General features: G+C 38.5%; 1 protein-coding gene across 1 annotated transcript in view; it reads left to right on the top strand.

The window, feature by feature from the left end:
* The window catches only part of LOC118783821 (glutamate receptor ionotropic, NMDA 2A-like), a 105,310-nt gene that overhangs the window by 47,381 nt on the left and 43,337 nt on the right, over nt 1-14,592 (top strand). The window contains exon 3 of the mRNA XM_036537782.1: nt 12,046-12,638. Within this exon, the coding sequence (XP_036393675.1) occupies nt 12,046-12,638 (593 nt within the window). The remainder of the gene's footprint in view (nt 1-12,045; nt 12,639-14,592) is intronic.

Here is a 14,592-nt window from a genome sequence, read left to right as displayed (position 1 = left end):
TCATCTGGCGCTGCAATTGCATACAGCTATCCCAGTATACTGCTCTTTATGGTTTAAGTACATCTGAATGCAAATCAAATAAATCATTTTCAAAGCTGCATTACTGCTCGATTAAAAGCAAAGAAACACTGAGAATGGAGATTCACTTTGGTTTTATGATGTCCTATTCTGAGATGGAGAAACTACTGGGAGATAAGGACTGCCAACCCTCATTGGACTTTTTATGGCAACTTCTAATGCATCTGTTATCTGCTCCCTGTGGAAGCAAACATACAAAGTAGTATGATAGCACCGGCTTGTTTATTGTAAGAAGACAGTATTGTATACCACATTAAAGGAAACAAATATATAAATAAATAAACACACTTTTTTTTTTTATAATCTTGACACAGTCATATAGTGTCCAGTTAAAAAACAAGATGTGTGATAGGACAATATACTGTACTGGAGAAATGGGTACTATTATGTTTACCCAAGAAATGAAGAGTAAGTGAACTCCTCTCAGGTTCTGTAATTGAAGAAAGAAAATCAATAAATAAAAATTAATGGGATTCTTAGCTGAAAACAGGACTGTAGTCAAGCTACTGCACTACAGTGACCCTCACTGGCTCCTTATTGGTCCACAATTGTGCCTCAAGGTCTTGTTCCTACTATTGATGTACAGTATCTACAGTTGCTTATGTTTGCTTGTAGGGCCTTGAACTCCTCCACAGTATGTCCTAAAAGACTTGGTTGCCCTATACCCTTTCCCTGTTCTCATTTTCTCATTCCTCTTTGTTGGAATCAGCTGACAAAAGTCAAAAATGCAATTGCTCCTACCATCAGGAAGACAACATTAGACTACTGTAACAGTGCTAGTAGGTACACCATCAGTAAAATTGAAGGTGGTGACTGCTTCTCTCCAGTCACACAACTGTATTTAATGAGTCTGCAGCAAGGCAGGTGGGGTTAGTCAGACAATGGCTACTAAACACTGATAGTCACAGACAACAGCAATTAACCAATTTGAAATTAAGTTGATGGAATTAGATCTGTTAGTGGTAGATCTGAATTGGTGATATAGAAAAAGACATTCAAACATTTAACACTGTTCAACACAATTAACTCACATTATTAAAACATTACATTTGTTTTTGAGGACAGGTGAAGCTGTTCCCTCAACAATTATGGTGAATATGTTTTGACTGTGCCATAACCCATTTAACCATATCCCACAACAGACTGCATTTACTTACCTTGCCCCTTTCAGTAGTATTTTTTTATTTTATTTTATATATGTATATGTACAAAACAAAACAAAAACATACATTTAAAGAAAAAAAGAACAAAAAAGGAAAGAAGTACAATGATCAATACTTTTTTTTTCCCATCTTTCATTATGCCCTAGTCCCCTCCCCTTCACAGACCATCATTACCAACCCCCTTACAGGTACAACTCAACCATATTTCCTGTAGCTATTCACTTCTTTACGACGACATATTTTTGTTATCTGTGTGATCCACTCATGACGCCTTTTCCGTTTTGTGCTTATAAATTACACATTTCCTTATTTTTTTACAGTAAGTACACTTATACCGCCTATCCAAACCATGTATCAGTATTCACACATAGCTACACATGTCTGTGTTGTTCTTAATCCCAGCCTTCTGCCACTCTGAGTGCCTTCCATCTGTCCTTATATACAATTAGCCTACTGCTTTCTTGTGCCATGTAACAATTGTGCTGTAATGTTTTACAAAGAGTTTGAATCTCTCTGTCCTCAAAGCCTCCACAGATTTTGACTTAAAAATAAAAAAATCTCCCCAAAAGTATTATAATGTTAAGTATTATTTGGGTGCTATTTCTTAGATCGCCCAACAGCACGGTGGGCAAATCTAGTGTAAACTGACTACAGTATGAAGACAACTACCCCTGAACCCCTGTCCAGAACAGAGCCACAAAGGGGCAGTACCAAAATAAATGATCCACCCACTCAGCCTCTTCTTGACAGAATCTGCACGAGTGTGACTCTTCAATTCCCCAAGTATGAAGCATCTTTTTAGTGGCCAAAATTTTATATATTAGTTTAAACTGAAAAAAATCTTATAGAGGAATCAATTGTTGCTTTGTAAATTAAATTAAACACCTGTGCCTGAAATGCAGGTGCATCACAGTATTTCTGTTTTCATTATAAGGCTATGGTTACTTATGATAATGGATATCTGGTAGTATGCAAATTATATGTCAATATTACTATGCTGTCCAGGTAGAGCATTACTTAAAATGTCTGGGCCATGGTGAACATCAGGTAGATCCTGATATCATATATCATACATGTATCTCCATTGCCTATCACTGCCTGAGGTCTTCCTTGGGTTTGAACAAAACTTTTAGGACTTTGGGAAAGCAACGCTTCACTGGCAGTTTTGAAAACAAAACAGAAAAATAGTTTCTTTGAAGTCAACTACATCTGTTCAATGTAGGTGTCAAATTACTGATTAGTAGTATGATGAGTTACATGATTACGTAAACTTAGCTCCATGCTAAGGATAAGAAACCCTAAGGATATACACTGGCACAGTCCAAGACAGTCACCATGTGTGTAGACGATCCCAAACTGCTCTCTCAGGAGCATTGCACATCTGAACATTGAACAGCTGAAAGCCTCAGAGCTGAATGAGCACAAAACAAAGCATAGAAGGAGAGGAGATTTCTCCTACAGTCTATAGCAAACAAAGCAAGTCTCTGCTTTTGTCAGTTTGCTTCAGTGGGGTTTAAACTCTTTAAAAGAAATAAGAAAAACAACCATCACTGCAAAAGACAGCTGTGACTACAAGCGCAGTCTGTCTGAACCATCTTGTGATTGATTCTTTGAAGAGATTTTGATTCTTTTCATGCAGGGATTACAATGCTGTTTGTCTTTCTGCAAAAAAATCTATATATACAGGGGTATACAAAATAATGATATCTGAATAATGGATAATCAAAATAATCAAAATATGGGAACACCTTGAAGAAACAATGTTAACACTGTGGTCACAACTGGTTGCCTAAAATGGCTTTGTATTCCTTAGCCATAATTCTACCATGGAGAGTATAACTCGAACCCCCTGACTCCCATAGGTAATTTCCCATACCATAACAAATCCACTGAAATGCCTTGGTCATGGTTTAGGTTCAGTTCTGTGGTCATGTTTAGGCAGCTTTGTGGTGTTTTGTGTGGTTATCTTTTCTTTTAAGTGTCAGTATGACCCTGTCAGTGAGTTTTGACCACTGTTCCTCTTTCCTGATTCAGTTTCACAGTCTCCCTTGCATAGCATACACCGTGCAGATTTTTGACACTGTTCCCCTTGACATATTTAATGATTTTGCTGCTTCTGTGATGCACCTGCATTTCAGGCACAGATGATTTTACCTCTTTAAGAATCTGTTAGATCTCTCATGTTACTTTAGAAACTCACATATTAAAGTGGCAATTTTAAAATGTTTTGACATTAATATGAAGCAATCGTGTAGACGTCTTTCTAATTGAACTGTAGTTACACACACACACACACACACACACACACACACACACACACACATACACAGACCTCACAAAGTCTTGTGTTGATTTCAAGAGCTTGCAGGATCTCAGGGAATTAGAGTACGAGTGTGGACATGAGAGGTGAGCTGTGGGACGTACACTCCAAGGAGATTTTATTAAGGGCATTTGCTGTTCTTAGAACCTTTTAAAATTCCTCCAGGGATGCTTTAATTTTGGAGTGGGCAGCTTTGGTCCTACTTTTTTATTGCCTCTCGGGTATTATTTCCAATTACTGTACACTTCAATCATTAAAGTGATCTTTTGCAGCATGTTCTAATTAGTAATTAAGTGTCAATTAAGATCAATGGACTGCAATATTTGTGTCATGACAGCTGTACATAGTTTTTATTTGAGGATGTGTTTTTCCTACATCCAGGCTGAAAGTTAAATTAATTTGTTGTTCCTGACTCAATTATTGCTTAGTGATGCATATTTTTTATACTGTATTTCTTTACACATTAGCAGTGTTCAAAACAATTCCTTTTAGTGATTCGGTTCCTTTTGTTCTTTACAATAAAATGATTCGAATCTTTGACTCACTGATTCGTTCATTTCCATATTCGGTCGGGCAGCATACACAAATCTGTAAATAGTTTTATTGCATTTTAAAAATTACTCTACATTGTTCCAAACATCATGTCCATTATTAGCCTGCTCTGCGGCAAAACAGCGCGTGTGAAACCAAATGTCAATGAAATTAATAACAATTAAATCGTAATATTCAAAACAATCATGCATCATAAACAATCATGCAGCCGCAAAGTATACTTCGTCTTTAGGAAGGTAATAGAACCACACATTTTAACGCGTATAATAGCCTAAGTACGTGTCATTTGCTAAAACTAAAAAAAAAAAGCACTGAGGAAAAAGAGCCACGCTTAGATCCGAAGCGAAAAACTTCATTTTACAAATTTTGAACTAACCGAGCCCAAACATTTTAATATACCTGTAGGCCTAGTCAGTGATGTCGTATTTTTATTTGTTGTTAATGTAGACATAGTACGCTACAAATGTGACGCATAGGCGTATGCATCACATTTCTGTTTTGTTTTGTAGCCTACTATGTCGATTTGTCAGTATTTATTAATAAGGAATTTATTCACGTTAAAAGGAAATGTGATGTCAACATTAAATAAATCATAGCCTACATAAAATTGCAGTTGTGATAAACAAGAACTACATGTGCACAGCTAAAATATGCTGTAAAATATGCTGTTAAAAATGTAAAGATAAAATAATATTCCAGGTAGAGCAAAATAATATCTAATATTTTTATATTCCTATAATAATATCATGGAAGTGCTCTGAGTCTTTTTGCATTGTCACTGTCAATGGCAGATGTAGCCCAAGCCTGCTATACTGAGAACTAGTGATTCTGGCAACATGTAGTCACCAAATCTTGGTGTGTGAAGGAACTGCTGTACTGAGAAATTGTCAACAGTTCATCAGGTCAGTGGGGGGAGTTTAGAGTCTTCGTAGTCACCAGATCTTTTGCATTGTCCCACATCGTCAGCATAGTCAGAGAATCTTTTGAGTCTGAAGGAACAGTTGTACTGAGAATTGTCAACAGTACATCAGGTCATTCAGTACATAGTACACAGTGGGGGCGTTTCAAGTCGTCCAGAGTCAGTCACATGCTGTAGTCACCATGGTCAGCATAGTCACTGATCCCCTGTGCCGAGATGGCCAGTGGGAGGTGCTTCGAGTGTTTTAGCATTTCAGCCATTGGCTAGTTGTCGTCATGAACATACTGCTGATACAGTTTTGTGATAGGCTGCTTCATGGACAGAAAGCATAGCTAATATCCACTGGAGGGAGACTTATAGCTGCTATGCCAGCTAATCAGCGCGCATGTTTGCAAAGAAGAAGGAACAAATCTTTTAGACTAGCGAGTCAGTACACTCAGTTCATCTCAAAGATTTGTTCAAAAAGATTTGTTCGTTCACGAACTGCACATCACTATTACACATGCATTTAGGCCAGTTTTGAATTAACCGTAATTAACATTTACCAGAAACTTTAATGCCATAATTATAATAGCTGGCCATTTACAGTACTAATGGGTACCTTACTCTGCTGAAGGGTACAATGTGCCATCTGTGATATGAATTTACAGTTCTTGGCTCTGAAGTCCAGTGTGCAATAGTCCACTCAGGAGGTATTAGTTAAGATCAAACTTACAGTACCACTGACAGCAAGCAGTGACACAACTCGCAACACCCCATCAGCTTCCTTCATTCGCTAAACGAAGAGGCATCTAAACTGGGCCCAGCACTATTCTCAAGTGCTCTCTTGCCTAATCAACCAGATCTCCACTTCATAATTTGGTAAATAGGGGGTGTAGAGAGGGCTATTTTTCATCCTCCCCATCACAAAAGAAAGAGAGAATCAGTGGCTTACTTTGGTGCTGGGCTGCAAATGACACAAAATGACATGTCTCAGTTAAGGGCAGGTTTACAGAGAGTAAAGGGCTTGATGTAATAACACCTGACATAACTTGGAGAGTGGCCCAATTATCACCATGGCACGCTCATGGGTATGTATTCATAGGCCACTTCATTACTCAGATTGACTTTGCTTGGCTCTGACTTTTGCCACCCACCCTCTCTCCCCTCCATCTCTCTCCCAATCTCTCTCTCATGGGGATAAGGAAGTTCATTAAATATTGAGCCTACTGTCCTAAAAATGATCATAAATGCCTCAATTTTCTCAATCGTGACAAGCTGAGTGATGAACCTATAAGTGATTAAGCACAATCAGCTATTTTTTCCAGAACCTACATCTATACCATTTCCCAGAAATGGTAAGGGGAACAGGTTGGTTTTCAATCATAAGCAGCAATTGGAACTGAACTTACAGTAAATGTAGGGCATTTTCTATGTTAGGGCTGATTTGAAGGGTGTGACTGCAACTGGAAAATCCGTGAGAAGGTGGGAGCAGGGCAGCCTTTGCTGCAATGAAGCATATGATGCTCAGCAAAATCGGTTTGAGCATCACAGTGCCTTTTTAAGATGTAACCATTGGTGTGCTACTGAAGGTGCAGCCATATTACATGTAGCATAACACTGGCAAGCAGTTAAAGAAACTGCTGAGCTGAATTTTGATAGAGGGTAACTGTAATTGAAAAACAGAATATAGTAACTTGCTGAGATTGTGTTTTAAAAAAGGAACAAAATATTCTGAAACTAGGTTGTTAAATCAGAAAATTCCCTTTACTCTTCACATAATTATAAGTGATCATAGCAGAAATGTTTCTTCTTCTAGCAAAGTATGAAAAGTAAAATAAACAATCAGATGTGCTCAGAATTCAGAGAGAAACAATGCGTTCAGAGAAAAATGTTTTGCTTGCTAAATAACATCTAATTCAAGAGTTCCATCAAGTTAAATTGGAGAATTCCAGACATACTAATGCAGCAGTTACTATTTTCTTTCCTGTTTTTCTGCCTGTCTTCCCTGAACCACCAAAATCGATTCACTCAGAAACTTGCGGATAGACAGGCTGTGAGAAAAGACACAGTGCCGGGTAATGAGAGAGAGGCTTTGTTGAGCTTCGGTTTGTTAATCCCCAGAGAAGATGAGGATAATTAGCACTCAGCCAGGGTTGTGTTCGGTAGAGTTGCTTCAGAGCAATCAGGAGTACAATCTCCAGCTAAAGCCCAAACACTTAACTTCCACAAAATGCATTGGTGGATTAATTTGGTTCATTAATATTGTAATAAAAAGTATGGTGCCTTGGGAAAATTAGCCTGGACTTGAAGCTCTAACTTTTAAAGAGGGTGCTTCTTCTGAGTGTGCTGTGGCGTTGATGATTTGCTTCTACGGACAGTGCTCCAGATTGTTCATTCTTGCTGTGATGTCTTTAGTTTACCCTTTTGATTTCTGTGCATTATGAATATAACTTCTACTCCTGGGTAACACAGATAGGCCTACTGCAAAGCATTACCATGCACTTAACAGGACTGAATGAATTACATGTGCTGTAAAGTATGATTATTCTGTGCAAAATCATGGCAGGGAACAGGGGAGCGAAATGTTTTAAGAGAAATATTTAAGATGTTCTAGATTTTACTGCAGTGTGATAGTTGTTTTTGGGGGAGCAAATATAAGCATGACTCTTGCTGTACCAGTGAGTGGGCTTTTGTGTGGGAGAGGCCCGGTGCCTCTTCTGCAGATATCCAATCACGCACACACAAAACAGAATGAGGGGCCCTCTGTGCTGGGAGATAGGTTACCATCTTTCATTATTTCATATATTCAATTTTCCCTCACATTTATGATATCGATTTGTAGGCGATGTTTGGTGGCACTGGACTGGGCCCTGACTGATGGAAGTGAAGGTTTATACATATGGTTACTATAGAGACCTGCTGTGACAGGAAAATGTGATCCCTTTTGATTTGCAGCCTTATAAAATACTTTGCTCTACTACCAAATGCTTTGAAGTTAATTGTCATGCTTCTAATACGGGATTATACATTACAAAATTATGTATAGTTATTCACTTTTCAGGTATGAGGAGAAATATTGTTTTCTACTATTTTTTTATCTCAGTATTTTGTTTGTTTCAGCCTTGTGTTGAATGTACTTGAGATACATAAAAGAATGATGTACTATGTACTATGTTCTATGTATTTTTCCTCATTGCATCGTCTTTAAAGGTGTATTTAGTTCGTTTCAGTGTAGTTTAGAATATTTGTCTTCGCGTGTCAGCACTGTATGAATTGAGAAGGAGAGAGCCAACCTTGGCACAGCATTAGTGGACCACATTGTGTTTTGATGGCAGACTCCTCAATTATTTTGCCAAACAGACCCAATCTGCGGTTCTTTACTTGTGGTCCCTGTTGGCAGTTGCATGGATCTCCTTGAGAAGGAGAGCATTCCCTTCTGGCACAGGGCAGGAGCCACACTGCAGCTGCTGGGCTCTCCTATTGCCAGCTACCTACAGTCTCACCACCAGCTCCTGTCCTGTCTCTGTTTTGGCTTCTGCCATAGGCATTTGGAAGAAGAGGGAAATTCAGGTTTACCTTGTCAACTTCAGTCTGAGGCAAGGGTGTTTGGAAAGCTTAGTAAATGATGGTAACTCTGAACAGTTGTAATGTATTGTTAAGAACCTACATACATTCTGTCATTGAATGTGTCTGTTCTATACTTTATAGATCTATCACTTGTACTATTATGTGTATCTTTATGCAAAGAAACAGTCTATGCCAGGAGTGTTAAATGGAGACAAACATAGAGAGAAACAAACAAAGGTGTGGGTGTTCAAAGCGACCATGGTTTTATCTTCAGACTGTAATTAAACTCGAATCCTTTTAATGAAAATAATTTCCTGGCTCTTGAAAAACAAGGACTATAGGAGATAGCCACCATTATATAAAGTGATTTTTTTGCATGTTTAATTGGTGTGCTGTCCTCTATCTTATCACTTTTAGCAAGCCTTCTGAAATTGAACCAGCCTGCTATACAATGCTATTACATGTATAACTTGACAATGATGTGTGGCGATGTATAGTCAATACACTTTTTAAACTCGGAATTAATTATGCTGGAAAATGCTGCAATTGAGTGTTTGCTTTACAGTAATTGCATTAAATGACAAGACTGAACTGCTGACTGGCTGGTGTTGATAATCATTATTGCTATATGTGATTAAAACTGAGCTGGGACTGTGAACTAGACCATGACAGAACTTGTGCTATATCTCTGCAGCATGGGTCCACCTTTTTGCCTTATGCACTTCCTGTCCCTTCCTGTGCAGAAAATTCCTGCAATAAGTTAGAAAATACTTCATGTGAGTGTCTGTAAGACTTAATAACCTCAACTCCGCTCCAGCTGAGCTCATTTTTAATGAATGTTAATTAAGTCCAATCCAATTTCAATTATAACCAGGCATATTGTTTAACATGTGCAAGACCTTATCCCAGACTTTGCAGAGAGGTTAAGTGGTTCTTAATCTTTGCCTTGATGAAAGGCAGAGATGAAAATACATAGTTACATGGATGTAATATCTTCCAAAAACTGCCAAGTCTAAGAATTGCTCAATCTGAATACCTTTGTCATTATTGCATACCTGTGGTGATTAAATGTATAAGCATTTTTAAACACATGCAAGATTGTGAAATCTAATCTCTTATATTAGGTTTGTGGATATCTAGGATGAGGAGTGGACAATATAATTAAACAGTAACAATACAAATGTCATTAAGACAATATGTAGCTTATAATATGTTTTAGGATAATTGTATAAATCTGTTTTCACCTTTTTTCTATCAATGGAGATTAACATATTCCAACTGTAAAGGTGACATATTGCTTTCCGTACAAACCACTTGTTTGTTTCATTGTCAGAATTGGTATGTTTGCTACTATACCTGAGCATCTTGCTGGGAAATAACACTGCCACACCACAATAAGTGTCGGTAACATTTTTTCCTACTTGTCACACCTCTCAGCTGTTGAAGCAATACCAATGAAAAGGAAAAAAAATATTTTCAAGCATGTATCAGGTGACTGCTGTTGTATTGCTGGTAAAACCAAAATAAATGTACTTTTGGATTGTGCATCAAAACCTGTTATATTGAAGTCTATAGGGATGCAACTTTCCAGTATAAATTCTTGATCAACTTTTTGGCAACATACTTCTTTCCATTACTGTAGGCTTGTGTTATTGATTTTCTTTACTTTGTGCAGCATCTTGTGTGTAATTTAAAAGGCAGGGGGAAATACAATTATGTGTCTACACTGTATAATTTGGTTTCAAAAGTTACCACCATGTGCTTAATGTTATAAAAATGAACCACAATGTATCTCATGTTGACACATGACCTACATAGGAAAAGCATTACATAGTCAACACTCAGCTCAAATTAGATGGGGAAAAAATATAGAAGTTAATGAGCAGACACTGTTCTCATTAACAGATTTTGGGTCCATTCAGCTAATCAACATATGTTGAAAGAAACGATCAATTACTCTAGCTTCTGCTTCAATATTTTATTAAACACCTTGCACCAAAATAGACGACTGAATGTATGAGTCGGGAGGGACAAGTTTTAATGAATGTTTAAAGTGCTGCTCTGTAAAGAGCTCTAATTAAAGCAGATGATGGGCTGTCAACAAATCTGCTGAATGCAAGTGTGTCTAATGGATTTTGAAGCCTGTCATTAACATGATAAAATGGTTAAATTATTTAGAGAACAAGAGGGTTCTGAACAAAGGCTATGGAGGTCAGCAGTCTGTAACTATGAACAAAGTTACTCTCCTTTGAAATGTCCTTGCAAAGTATGAACAGCATACATATCCTGCTTTTTGGCAATATGAGCTCAAAAGTCCTGTGCACATTGGATTCAAGTGTATGCAGTGTCAGCTGGTGAATATTATCTTTACATAAGTCACCTCCATGCTTAGTCATTCTGCACCATTTGCTGTCTTTTGGTGGCCCCCTGGGATTGGCCTTTGGCGGTGCCAAACAAGGCATTTATGGTATGAAAATCAAACAGACCCCAGACAGGTGGACCTTTAAGGCTGAATGAATGGATGTTTCCTGGGAATGGTTTACATTAAGTCAGAACTAGTTGTATTCATGTATTTTTTTTTAGTCAGAAGTCATCGATTTTCCAAATTTGAGTGTGCTGTTGAATGGAGAGTGAAAGGAACAATTGTGGGACTGGGATGAGAGTTGACATGGGGTTCAAAGAAAAGAAAGTTTTTCACAAATTACCCGTAGCACAACTCTGCTTGCAGTTCTCTAGCCCTTTAACTGGCATATTGTTAACCTTGGCAGGCCACAGAAATGTTATACATTGACTTCAATAGACAAATATATCAGAAAATGACCAATAATCTCTCTTCTCTAAATTCAATTTTAGCATAAGATGTCAGTTTAGGTTTTCCTTTGTTCTCCCTCACAAAGAGCATTTCATTCTCTTCTTCATTGCACTGTATATCACAATGAGAGGAGACAGTTTCCATAAAACCTGATAGAGAGTGAAATGATACTATAGGGTGAAAGTTTGAAATATCCAATTGTCTGAACCTGAAATGGTCTTTTGCATTGACTGTTTCTTTATGTTTGTGTCAAGATGTAATTATTTTGCTTGATTATTCTCTTGAGTCTTTGTGTGAAACCACAAAGAAGTTACATTCTGATGAAAAGCACAATATTTTTAATCTGAAAGCATTCATTTTTCTATTTTATCTCAGAGACAATGATCAAAGGAATTTGAGAAAATGGAAGCAATTCTATCATTATTTGAACTATGTTTTATTGAAACGGTAACATGTTTTAAATATGCACAACATCATAATGATTTAATTATTTTTCAATTTGATTTTTTTCTCTGAGAAATTCTTACTATTTGTATGGTATAGAGGTCACATTGTGCTGGCCCTTCTGGTTTTCCCTCCAGTATATTCATTAAAATTCTCCATATGTTTGGGTACATTATTATTGACTTTCACTTGTTCCTCTGTTTGGTAGGATGTGAAGTCTACTTTCTTCCAGTTTGGGGCCTCCATCCAGCAAGAGGCACTGCTGATGCTGAACATCATGGAGGAATATGACTGGCATGTCTTCTCTATAGTGACCAGCAAGTTTCCAGGGTATCAGGATTTTATCAGCATCTTGAAGATTACCGTGGACAATAGCTTTGTGGGCTGGGATTTACAGAACATCATCACCCTGGACGCAGTGGTCGGGGACACAAAGACCCAGATCCAGCTGAAGAAGATCCAGTCCTCAGTCATCTTGCTGTACTGCTCCAAGGATGAGGCGGCCTATATCCTGGATGAGGCGCGCTCCCTGGGCTTGACGGGGTTCGGGTACATCTGGATCGTTCCGAGCCTGACGACCGGCAACCCTGAGATCACGCCGGATGAGTTTCCCTCTGGAATGATCTCGGTGTCCTATGACGACTGGGACTACCCCCTGGAGGCACGCGTGCGAGACGGGCTTGGAATTATTACCAGCGCTGCTGCGTCCATGCTGGAGGAGTTTGGTGACATCCCGGAGGCCAAAACCAGCTGCTACGGACAACTGGAGAAAACCAAGCTGCCTCCCAGCGCATTACACAAGTATGCTTCTCTGTGACTTATAGTTCAACTTGACTTGGCCCATAGTGTTGTTGAGTCATTCTTATGAATAGCTGTAATGTTAAGGTGGGTGAACTAGGTGAGGGAATATGTAGCAGATGAAACTAGGAATGTTGAGTTATGTTTTGAGCCAGACTTAAGACAGCAGAGAACAGAGAGCAGCCTGAGGAATGAGCGATATGGGCATGGACCTCGCTCTGCTTAAAATTCTCCAGGGACTGCGTAGCACAATCGGCAAGCTAATGAGTTCAGCTCTGCAGCATCTTGTGAGAGCACAAGGGAGCATCTTAAAAGAGCTGCGGAGGGTTCTTAAAATGTAAAGAGTTCTTGATTTGATCCACCCCTTTGTTCTTCTTCTCTCTGCTGTTTTAATATGACTGGTTTTATACCTGGTAGTCAGTCAATTCCTCCAGTGTAAGTCCAGAAAAGGAAATTACACACATTGTATTCCGTCTTGAACTCTGAACATTTACCATGACATCATGGTAGTTTTCCTCAAGTTGTCCAACATGAAACCCTGTAGATGGACTTAAATGTCCTCAGAAATATACTGTGGACTCCAATGAGACTCCTCTTCAGACTTTTGTAGTTAATTTAGTCAGTGTCACCTCCTACAGGTTTTACATATGTTCCTAAAATGTTCAAAACTTAAAAGGTGTCCCACCACAGATATCACATCCATAAAATACATTGATCTATGGGGACATGATCGGCTCAAATTATTTTTCATTAATGTCTCCATTTCTTTTTAGATAAAAGCATTCTTCCCTCAAAAAGCCCCCTGCTTCAGCTCTCACCCTACAAGCAATTTTCATGCAAAACAAAGTCAACTCAGAGCTATTTTTCTTATTCAAGGCAACATGAGGTGTCTGAGGTTTCAGTGAAAGCAGAATGTTGCTTTGGGAAGGATTTATGAGTCTCAGCTCTGTGCATTGAAAAACAGACCTTAACAAATTGTGCCCTTATAAATCAGTGATGAATATTTAAAATACCTGTCAGTGACGAGAAGTCATAATGGATTCCCCCCCACTCCCAGGGTGTGTAGAATCATGTAGTGTGAGTGCGGCACTTGTCATGTCTGCTACACAGCTAAGAGTATTTAGCTTTATAAAATAAACCTTGCATGAAACAGAATGGGGAATGGGTCCATTGTATCTACAGGTTTGTAATTTAAAATATCTTGGAAAAAAATGTCTCTCAGAGACAAACTAAAAACAAGAAATGCAAAGCAACCAATGAAAGATGCTTGAACTGATAGATTGGCATATGGAGAGTAGGCAGTGGAGATTGGCTGAAATGTCACAGTAGCCCTGTGGCAGGTTGGAGGCTTGTGGTCACACAGTGATGACGTCTGGGTTGCCTACTGTTCCTTTTCTATCTCTCTGCTGCTATCTGAGAAAGTTGGATCCCCTGCAGAAACTTCAGGAATACATCATATGCTGCTCGTCACTGCCTATTAGAGATGCATTAAGGCAAGCTGAGGTGAATTGACGCCTGGCTCACTGAAAACTGGGCATCAACAGTTACGTTTTAGCTCAGAGGCTAGTTGTGGCACTGTCTTTACTGCCAGTGGTGGTAGTACCAGGGTGCAGCTGTGAAGTCTTCTTAGCGGCATCATCTAATGTAATACCACCCCAAGGAGTCCTGCAGCATAAGATCCATCTAACTGTTGTCATTTTTTTCCCTTTGGTTTCAAAGGGCGGAATTGTTTACCATTTTTTCCTGAGGTTTGAGTGATTGATATGTTATGAAGAATGATGCTTGCAAATGCACGGTATAATGACCATGAAATAGTTTAATGGGATTTATTCCATTTCTGCCACAGCGATGCTGAAGCAAGCATTGCAAAATAGATTTTGCATCAAATAGAATGGAGTTTAGAGACTGAATATTTCATCTTGTGCAATACAGTTTTCAGTTCATGTTGTACAATGTT

Source organism: Megalops cyprinoides, chromosome 1, assembly GCF_013368585.1.
Source record: "Megalops cyprinoides isolate fMegCyp1 chromosome 1, fMegCyp1.pri, whole genome shotgun sequence".
Classification (NCBI taxonomy): Eukaryota; Metazoa; Chordata; class Actinopteri; order Elopiformes; family Megalopidae; genus Megalops; species Megalops cyprinoides.
The sequence above is the reverse complement of the archived record's forward strand: the minus strand, read 5'-3'. Positions and strand labels throughout refer to the sequence as shown.